The following is a 12015-nucleotide window of genomic DNA, read 5'->3' on the forward strand; positions in this document are numbered from 1 at the left end:
CATATTTATGTAAAAACTATATATATGTGTATAACTTTTCTTATACTGTATTAATTAAACAAATAATTTTTGCACAATGCCTTAGAGAAAGGTACGGAAAATAAAGCCAATCGTGATTTATAAAACCTCGCGGGTGAGAAAATTTACTTTTCAAAGCAGCCAAATAACTTGCAAGATGCAATTACAACAGGTACAACTACGTGGACCGATTCAAATTTAGCAACCCATTTGAACTCAGTGATTCTTTCGAGGAAAAAACCAAACAAAACGGACAAGCAGAAAGAAAATAAGCAATAAAACACTCGAGGCATAAAAAAAATTGAATACTTCATTACATAATTAATTTATTGCTATTACAATTTGAATAACACTATAACCTAATGATACATTTTTCTAACATAAAAAAATGTTAAACGAACATGCATTATTGCACAATATACATAAAACAAAGTCAGTGTTTTTCCCTTTTGGATTCCTCAGATTAGCTGGCATTTTTTTTTACCTTTTTTATATGCATTTATTACACTATAATATAATCACTTTTACCCTTTACCAATGTATAGCTAGTTTCTTTTGTCACTGAATGACTCTGGCTCTTGGCGTGCCCTTTAATTCATAATTATTTATTTATTTTTGAAATGTTTGCTATCTTCCAAATTTAATAATACCCTTAATGTGTTTTCCTGAAAAATTCAGAACTCTGGCAATTCTATTGACTCCCCCGATCTTATGAACAAGTCATACCAGAAATCCATGCCATCATCAAAGTTTGAGCCATTATAATCATAACTGTGTTGGATGGTTTCCACTGAATTAATTTGATTTTGAGGAGGTACTAATTCTAATTCATTTGAAATTGTCCAAGAATTTGATGGCATGGTGGAGGTTTCATCATCCACCACTGTTGCCTCTGACCAAAAGCTTTCATCAATAATTGGAGGCATGGTCTCCACAGACTCTATGTCTTCACTCTTGATGATGTTAATGTTGTTGTCCATCGTCATCGTGCTCTTATTAGTTCCTTCGCTGAATGATGAAAAATCACTGGAAGATGTGCATGCTGATGATGATGTTGTTAGTGTGCTGGAATTGGAATTGGATCGTTTCATTCTTGGCTTGGAAACTCTTTTGGTATCTGATGAATTCAATAGTCTCTTCTTCAAGTTAGTGTGCCACACATTTTTTATTTCATTGTCGGTTCTTCCAGGTAGTTTTGCTGCTATTGCTGACCACCTGAAAACAAGGGTCAAGAAATTTATTATGAATGTTATGAGATATATTTGCACAAAAATCGCGTTTGGTTTAGTGATTAAAGTGAGTCAGAAAATAACAAAGTTGGATACTGCATTGATTGTAGGATTGCATGGACAGTAAATCTCATCACTCATATGCACTCATTGGTATATATGTTCGTCTAGCATATATTATAGTTGCATGTACTCTAAACCGCCATATATAATAATAATGAGAATCTTGCTACCCCACCCACATGTTGTACGTATTGGAAATTAAAATGGACTTAATTTATAACAGTTTAGTAATATATATATATATATATATATATATATATATATATATATATATATATATATATTTGTTGACAACTAAATTAAAAAAAAATGATAAAAGTCCATTACTGGATCAATCAATCCAAGATTTTCCAGCATGATTTATGGCTTTTGTCTGCTATTCATATATCATGAATGGACCCAGTTCCTTTAAAATTTTATTATTAACACTTAATGCCACTTGCACCCACCACTTAAATTTTGTTTACTTTTCAGAGAAATTGAGAAGAAGAAAAAACATGTTTGTGGAATTAGGATGTGAGACAAGACTTGAGTTGGATTTTCATTTAATATATTTTTAGAAAGGGACTAGAAGTTTTAACAAAAATAAGTTTTTAATCAAAATAAAAGAAATAACGAAACGTGTAAAAATATCTTAAAATTTCACCATAAAGTAAAAGATCCTAATTCCAGTGGTAAAAAGAAATTGAAAATCCAAACCCAGTTTCCAGAACAGAACCGCACATAACAATTTCAGGCAAATTTTTTAAAACGGTCATCAAATAATATCCTATTATTTGATGTGTTACTAAATAATCATTATTATTCTTATTAAAACTTTCGACTATGAAGATAAGACAAAGTATGAATGTGAAGAAGAAATCAAAGAATATAATAATACCTGTTGCCCAGCAACTGGTGCATCTTAATGATAATTTCCTCTTCTTCACTCGAGAAATTTCCTCTCTTGATATCAGGCCTTAAATAGTTAATCCACCTTAGTCTGCAGCTCTTTCCACACCTCAATAGCCCTGAGGAACAATACCAAAAGCACCCAGAAATAAAATCAATAAACACAACATCATAACACACCAAATCATCAAAAACAAAAAAGTGGAATATGCAAATTACGAAAACCTTATACAAATATGAATTTAAAACAAGCTCAAAGTCTACAAAACCTAATTATGAGCCAAGAATGATCTCTAATTTACATATTCTATTTTGTTCCTATCTCTAATCCATCACATAGTTATATTTTTTCAATACATCTCACTCACACATTCAGGTTTATTAGATTTAGTGTGTGAATAAAGGACACCATATTAAAATTATAAATTTGAACCTAACTTGTCTATATAATTTTAGTTTATGCTGTGATAATTATTTTTTACTTATATACTTTATTTTTGTCTTATCAATAGTCTATTTATTATAATTAGATGTGTTTTTTGGTTCTTGAGAAATTAAGTACCTGCAAGTTTTGGGAGGGCACGCCAGTTGCCATGGCCATATTTTTGGATGTATGACATGAGGATTTGATCTTCCTCTGGGGTCCAAGGACCCTTCTTCAATCCCATCTTTTGACAACAAGGAGCCCTAACCATCTTCAAAATTGTGTAATGTTTTGCTTTGTGTACGTTCTCACTTTGTGTAGCTCGAGCTCTCTTTGAATGGGATTGTTCAACTTTGTGTCACAATATGCTGCTATTTATACATCCTCGGATATTCCGCACGCCACTATGATGAGCAAGAATGGTCCAAGACAGGAATTAATAAGACGTTTTCATATTCAACACATTGAGGCTTTAGCAGCTTCCGGGAAATGGAGTAGGACCACTCTCTTTCTCTCTCTCTCTAGGAAAAATGGAATTAATTTGTAATAATTTTGCTATTTAAGTGAGGAGAGAATTTAAAGATCTCATTGGTGTCAAGGATAAGAAACAGTGGGTTATATTGCAGGTCTATATGATTGATTGTATGTGACGTTTTTTTGTGCGGATTCATTTCACCCTTTGTTTTAAACTAAAAGTCCAATACGTACGGTGTAAGGCTAATTACATTGTCAATTAATCAATTAATTAGAAATTAATTAATCATTAAAATTCTTTTTAAAATGATATTTAAAATATTTATTATAAGAATTAATAAATTTATTATACACAACAATTTTTTATATTATAATATGACTTTTTATATTATATATATATATATATATGATTATTCTTTCTTTTAAATTAGATTAAATGTGTTCTTATATCATACTATTTTTTTTTTCTCTTTTTGTTTTTAAAATTACACTCTCGTCTACTGAGAAATTAATAAATTTGATACTTAATTATTATTTATATTTTCGTCTGTGTAATATACAAGTTAAATATTTATTATATATATCAAAATTTTAAAATAAATTATTATATAAATAAGTATTATATTTAAATATTGTATAAATAAATATTTTAAATATATAAATTATATTTTAAATATAATAAATAATTTTTAATGTAACACATGATTATTTTTATTTATTGATAATTTATTTTTTAAATATTAAAATTTAATTCATAAATAATTATAATAAATAAATATTAAATTAGATATAAAATTGAAAGGATTTCTAAAATCTCTCATATCAAAGAAAAACTTCCAAAAAATATTCTGACGCAAAATAATCGTTCCTACTTTATATATAGAGATTAATATTTTAACGTAACAAAATCTTAAATCTGGTGACATTTTGGAAATTAATAATCACAAATATTAATTTTATTTTAGTTATAAAATAATCGATGTAGAAACTCATTTATGCATTTCAACATCGATTAAAAGTACACACCATAAAAAATATTATTACATTAGTTGATAGTTAAATTATATTTTAAATCTTTCTATATATTTTTAAAGTTTTATTTAATTTTATTATTTTTGAAAGAATTAATTTAATCTTTTAATTTTGTAAAAATGCTTAATATTGTCTTTTTGTTTAAATACATATTAACCGTGTTAATGAAATTAAATGAAAAAAAAATTGATTTTTTTTTTGAAAATTTAAAAATTAAATTGAATATTTTAAAAATAGTAGGACCAAATTGAACATTTTAAAAATAGTAAAATTAAATTAAAGAAAAATTTATCTAACATATTTTTGTTTAAATAAATTTGAATTTTCTTTTACTTATTAAGATAATGAATGATAATTAACTGAGTACTTGAAATTAAAAAAAAAAATCGCAAAATAAATGAGTAATCTAATAAAAAAGATTAGTAAAAAGATAAAAGAAATTTAACTTTATCAAGATAAAAAATGTTAGATAAATTTTTGTTCAATTTAATCCATCTATTTAAGAAATGTTCAATTTGATCTCACTATTTTTAAATAATTCAATTTATTCATTTAATTTTTAAATAATATTTAATATTATCATTTTGTCAAATTTTATTAATAGATAGAAAGATATATAATATTAATCAATTAAAAAAAATTAGAGAAAGAAATTAAATTATTTAAAAAGAATGTGACTAAATTAAATCTTAAAATAATTTAAAAAAAAACAAGTATAATTTAGCTTTAGTTAAAACTAAAAATTGAATTATGCAAAGGTCCGTGAAACATTGAAATGCATTCCTCTCCCTCTTTGTGAACCATTTCATTGTTCAATTTCATTATTCAATCCTTTTTTTTGTTCAATCTCGGGGGAGGCTATCTCTCTGTCTCTTTGTGACATCATTTCCATCTTCGCTGCCATCTCTCTCGTGAACCCTACTTTTGCCGCCACAACAAGCCTCTCATCTTTCTCCATGTGTCAATGTGACACCACCACCAAGAGACACATCTATTACAACACCTTCTATTTTACATACTAAAAAATCACACTACAAAAAAAAATTATTATATAGTGTACATATTTTATTATAATATAATATTTATCATTAAAAATTATTTTTACCTACATTATAAATATAATATATATTCATATATTGTTAAAAAATTATAGATATGTACACAATATATATTATTAAATTTTATTTAAAATTAATATTAAAATTATATATAATTATATGCCAAATAGATTTATATATATACGTACATATTTTGTACTTAAAGTAACATTTTTTTTATATGTTAGTATATGTAATATTTCTTGTAATATCAAAATCTATTCATAATTGATAAACTAAGAAAACACAAAAATCCTAAATTACTATCTTGATATCACATCCTATTAAAGCTCGACAAATTACTAATTCATAAAGTCTAAGCCTCATCTCCAATATTATCCTCAGGATGATCCTCAATTGCAACACATAACAAAAACACAAGACAAACAAAAGGAGAGCAATAACAATCTCACTTTGACTACTAGTGTAGAATATGACCAAGTAGCTGTTGTGCACTAGGGGGTTTACTACACATATACACATGTCTCCACATTGGTGAGATATTTTCCGTTTTGGGCCCAAGTCCTCACGGATTTGCTTTTGAACATCACCCAAAAAGTCTCTCAACCAATAGAGACACATAGCTCCTCTACAGCCAAAACTACGAGTATTATCCGATGGAGCTCAGAGTGCTTACACCGCCACTCCATCATGACCTCCCTCATGACAGCGGGACACGCCTCCTAACCCTCCATGTTATTGGGAAGTCTCTCTTCCACATGGACCCACTGTGAGGAAGACTTTCGACATAAGAGATCCCAAACTTGGATCCACCTGCCAACCATCATACTCGTCGAGCCGGTCACCTGATCAGACCATCAGCTCTGATACCACTTGTTATGCACCGAGAGGGTTTACCACACATATACACATGTCTCCACATTGGTGAGATATTGTCCGCTTTGGGCCCAAGCCCTCACGGATTTTCTTTTGGACATCACCCAAAAGGCCTCTCAACCAATGGAGACAATTGTGTGTATATAAACTCATGTTCATCCTCTTGTTTGAATGATGTGAGACTTTGCTTGCATACCAACAGTAGCCACACACGAAAAGGTAACAAACATATATATATATATATATATATATATATATATATATATATATGAGAAAGTATACCACGGGTTCAACATAATATAACAATCATAGTTCAAGTTCACTTAACACATTGTAATCATGTGTCACATTAATGCTATGGACACAAACTTTACTAGTCTTAATGTATGTGATGCTAGTAAAACATGCCAATATATCCTTGCCCAAAGGCACACATAGAGTAGCCTAGGAGAATATATCATCTCAAATTATTATAGCACTCTACAGTAGAAGGAGATACACAGAACAGGAAAAACTCGGACTGCCAAACTTGGTTATCCCTAAGATCATGAAATCTTTAAGCTTTTACATAAGGGGACCTTCTTTGGTAACTTATTTTATATTATACCTATCACAAAGCACTTTTATGCATATGATGCATGTTACATAAGACTTTATGCATATTCATATTATATATATTCACCATCACATGCTTATGTTATACAAGTCACATGTAAATCATATATTGTTTAGATAATCATACCCAGACTTTTATCCTAGCTAAACCTCAGCTTAGACTTTGCATCCTATGACCATCACATGGTCCACACATAAAATACTTGATTAAATAAAATCCTATGCACATCATACTCATCATATGTTTCAAGGAAGAATTACCATCAATTCCATAAAATCTTATGATACATTAACATAAAATACTTGATTAAATAATATAGATCATCCAACATGATTAAGCATATCAAAACATAGCGACATACATGTAAACCAATAACGACATACATGTAAACCAATAATTAAGCATAAGAAGGGTGACACCCTGCGTACCCCTATGCCTGACATATTCCAAGCCGAGAGCACTTGTTGCCCTCTAGAAGGAACTCGCTCGATGTGATCACTTTCACGCCTAATGAAAATGCACCAAAGAGTCCCCTGGAACTCCCACACTCAATGCGGACCCTTCCACACCCGACGTAAAGGTCACAAAGAGCATCTCTTATTCTTAGTCACTCCCGTGCCCAATAACCACTCATGGCGCCCGACTTTACATAAGAACAATGCTCATGCAGAAAATGCGAAAAATCGCACAAGACAATCCAAGAAGCGTAATCATACATAAACAAGCCATCAATTAACATTTGTAACATATATATTATTCCTTACCTATTCATTTTACTCTAACCCTAGGATTCCCACAAGAACCACATGTACTCATAGATTCATGATTCCATGCAATTATACATAATTAAACATGATTACTTATTGATTACTATAAATAGCACACATAAGAAAAGTATAGAACACAAAATCACAGTGTATAATCAGTGTATAATCAAGATTTGGGATTTCTCCCTCACACAACATACACGACCGAAAAGAAATTAAAGATTAATCTCACTACCCCATAGATAACCAACACCCCAAAGCAGGACTACTTACTGACCCTTTACCTTGATGAATGCCAAAAGTAGGTGGTAGATCTCCATAATAATCTCCGAAAACCTTTAATTCTCCAAGAATTTTAGAAGCATAAAGGGAAAGTAAGCATAATAAGGAAACATGTGAAAATCTAATATGACAATAACCCCTTTATTAAAGCCTCATAACACATGTTTTAATCCATCAATAAAACAACTAACCATAGTTACTTTCTCTATCCCTTAATTATTTAAAATTTATAGATAAATACATAAAATAAAACATATATCTTCCAACATAATAAAATAATTTTGCAAATCTCCATTTTCTTATCTAAAACCATTTTTATTTATAAACTTGTCAATTAGTTAATTAGTCAAATCAAAGTTCTCAAGGCATATTTGCTACATATTAATATTTGTTTTTATGTTTTAACATGGTTAGAGTTTTGTAGTTCAATTGGCATAGAAAATTATTTTCTAGAACTCCTTCAATCCTTCAACTTTTAATGTGCATAAGCTTCAAATTGGATCTTCGTTTTAAATGAAATCAAATTTCACAATCTTTTTTTATTAATATTAAATCAATTTTGATACTTGTAAAGGAGGAGAGATATAAATGTTTGAAATTTTGCCATTGTGTTTAATTATATATATATATTTTTTTTATAACTTGTGTGTTTAATGACTATGCTTTGTATTCAAGTTATGAGTTGATCATGAGTGAATCTAAGTTTCATGTTTGATATTTAATATAAAATAATTAAATTACTAATTATTGAACTGAATTTTGAATTGTCTAGTTGGATAATTTGAGAAGATTTACTTTTTATACTTGGTTAATACGTAGAGCTTAAGTGTTATCTTAAATTTGATGAAATTTCAATTTAGTGCATTTTGTGTTATTCTTTCAATCATTAGTATAAAAGAGGTATTTCACGTTGGTTATTTTGAACTTTTTACTTCAGAAAAAATACCAACATTAATGCGGGAGACGTAAATCTACGTCGGCTTTGTAAAATCGACATAAATTTTCGTTGGACATTACCAAGTTTTGACGTAAAAAAGTAGTAAAAAAATTTAAAAAAAAAACATAACGAGTGCAAGTAGAACGACTCGTTCTCCATTCAAAACGGCCCGTTCTGCATGGAGAACAGGCCGTTTTGAATGGAGAACAGGCCGTTCTGCTAGGAGAATGAGTCGTTCTGCTTGGAGAACGGCCCGTTCTGCTTCATAGAACAACCTAAAAGAAAAGGCCAACAACCCATACAAATAGAACAACCAAAAAATTGAATAGAACAGATAGCCACAATAGCAATGCGAAGCAAAAAGATGTTAACGAAACCTTGATTCATACCTGATGAGCTGCAACAGTGTGCGAATGAGTAACAAAGAGTTCACCGCACTCTGCAGAAGACAAAAAAATGATTCAGTAACACAGGAGAGGGAGAGGGTTTACAGAGAAAAAAAATGAAAAGTGATGAAGAGTGAATGCGCGCAGTGTGCCTCGCACTCTCTTATTCAATTTCGCGTCCTTTTTTACGTTGGACCTGGTAGGGTCTGACGTAAAATGTCAAATCTACGTCGGACACAACATACATTTGACGTAGATTTGACATTTTACGTCAGACCCTACTAGGTACAACGTAAAAAAGTTCACAAAATTTATAAAAATGTCACCGCGTCTTTTTTACGTCAGATTTTAGTGTGTCGGACGTTAAAGAGGTGACGTAATATACTAATTTTCCACTAGTAAATGAACACTTGATTGTAGTAGGTTTTGATTTCACAATTTTCATTTCATGAACTTGGATGTCAATGCAAAATGCTACCAATTTTTTTTTTCAAATTTAAGATATGAGAGTTATTTTTTATGTACTAATTATAACCAAGTATAAAAATGTTTTTTTTAATAGGATAAAATCTCACCTTATACCAAAAAAAAAAAGAATAAGAAGTGAGTTTTACATGGAAGATTGATATATGGACTTATGTAATATAGGAGGTAGTTATGAATTCTAGTTGGATCAATATTCATCGCACAAATGAAGAGTATGAAAATGGAGTGGAAAAGTCTCTTCAATTTGTTAAAAGAAAAGTATTTGCACTACAAGAAATGCTATATATAGTGACATACAAAAAATGTCACTATAAATATAAAATATGTATGTATAAATCTATTTAATAATAACTAAACACAATTTTAGTATTGATTTTGAATGTAATTTAACAACATATATTGTGTATCCCTATAGTCTATACCTTACACTTTTTAATAATATATATACTAACATATATTGTCTCTATAGTGTAGGTAAAAGTTATTTTTAGTAACAAGTGTTCTGTCATTATAGAATGTATATCACTATATGACATGTTAGGAATAAACAAGATCTCACATCGTTAGAATAAAAGGAAAAATAAGAGTTTATAACTACACACATACTTTGATTAAAATCCTTTTGAGTGATGACTAAAAACAAACTTATTAAAGTTTAATCTCATCAATATCTTATTATTGTAAAAATTTATGTGCAAATGTAATAAACAATAAAAAAAGATATAATTCTCTTCTTAATAAATATATCTTCCTCATATAAATACAAATCATAACATAACCTTGTCATATTGGTCATTTTAACACATTATATTTTATGGTGTTATACATGATTTTTTTTTATAGGTTTATGGCTTGTTCTATCATCAGAGGTTGGAATATTTTAACTACATTAGACTCAGCAGAGGTTGCTTGTTGATTAATATTTGGAAAGAAGTACATGCTCTATTCCTCACAAAATGCTTTTCTTTTTTTTCATTTCAAAATTAAGTGATTTTTAATTTGATGACATTTTGAGCAAGTCAATATTATTCTATAATAAGTGAATAATTACGATAAAAATTCTTTAACAAACTCATCTAATTAATTCTAAAGTATCAATCATATATACTTTAAATATAACATATTTCTTTTATAATTATTACATATAACTGACAAAGTAAGTAGAGCACAGTTGACCAATCCTTTTAACCCATAAAAATGATAAGGTGGGTTTTTGATAATTCAACCCATCAACTTTACCTATCTTGTCTCTACTAATTGTGAGATAATACAAGATGAATTCACTCGGATATTTAACCTGCTTAATTCATATTTATTTCACTTCTAACTAATCAATATTTAATTTATATAAATAAATTATATTTTTATATAACTAAAAAAAGGTAAAATGGATACTTATTTATGAAAAAGGAGTGATGTCTAAAAAATAAAAATAATTTTTATTCTCTTTTATTTATTATAAATTTTTTATATTTTGTTATCAACTCGTCAACTTGCCTTTCATTAACCCGTCTGGATTCGACTAAAGGTGGGTTGATATGGGTCCGGTGAACACAGAGTGACCCATTTTGTGACTCAAATACATAAAAATATATAAAAATAATAAAAATAAAAAAATAAAATAAAAAAAATAAAATAAAAAAAACTAGACAGAATCAATCAGCCTTGCTAATGAGTGGTTTCTGTTTTGCTTAATCCATGCATAAGACAGAAAGGACAGCCTTGCAATCGTAGATCTTGAAATCACGTGCTTTGATTTCTTCTTACAAGTGGCCTATTTGCATTTTGAAGTCTCTTTCAGACCAAATCTTATCCAAAGATGAAAAGATAAACAAATACAAAATACTGTGCCCTTGAACATTTCTACGTAAGAGTCAAACTTTATATATAGGAGTTTATTCCTTGTACTATTATTATTATTTTTTTTTTGGGGGGGGGGGGGGGGGGGGGGGGTAATGTGTTGTTTGTAATTTTGCCTTTAGACTACTTTTACGACCGTGTGTTGGCTATGCATTAATTTTATATATGTCGACAATTTTGAATGCATCAACTTGTAGAACTATTAAATTCTGTTTTTTCTTTACTACGACATGATGTAGTTTAAAATATTTTTTAACCCTTATATTGACAAGGAAAGTTTATACAACAGCACAAACTGTGATTATGGATATTATTCGTTAAGAAAAGAAAGTTGATTGCGGAGAAACAATAAAGCTTAAAGCATGATATATCCAAATGTAACGTACGAAAAAACCTAATAAAACAAAGTAAAAAAAAAACATTAATAACACATCTTTAATATTCTTTTTTTTAACACATTTTCTTTTTTAATATTCTATTTCTGACCCATTTGTTTTTATTGATTAAAATTTATTTAAGTTTTTGGACATGAGACATTGAATAAAAAAATAGACTTACATGATTTTCATGACATCATCTATCTTGCATGCATCAAATCAATAATCATAACAAAACA

At 29.0% G+C, this 12015-nt stretch overlaps 1 protein-coding gene across 1 annotated transcript; it reads right to left on the reverse strand.

Annotated features, from left to right (window-relative positions):
• Positions 1-310: 310 nt before the first annotated feature.
• LOC109804756 (transcription factor MYB14) lies at positions 311-3142 on the reverse strand. Its single transcript, XM_020366597.3, has 3 exons — positions 2764-3142; positions 2191-2320; positions 311-1233 (listed from the first exon to the last, which is right to left on the reverse strand). Exons 1-3 carry the CDS (start codon positions 2894-2896, stop codon positions 693-695), a joined length of 804 nt encoding a protein of 267 aa, XP_020222186.1. The 5' UTR covers positions 2897-3142; the 3' UTR covers positions 311-692.
• Positions 3143-12015: the final 8873 nt, after the last annotated feature.

Source organism: Cajanus cajan, chromosome 7 (genome assembly GCF_000230855.2).
Source record: "Cajanus cajan strain Asha chromosome 7, NIPB_CcT2T_4, whole genome shotgun sequence".
In the NCBI taxonomy this organism is placed as follows: Eukaryota; Viridiplantae; Streptophyta; class Magnoliopsida; order Fabales; family Fabaceae; genus Cajanus; species Cajanus cajan.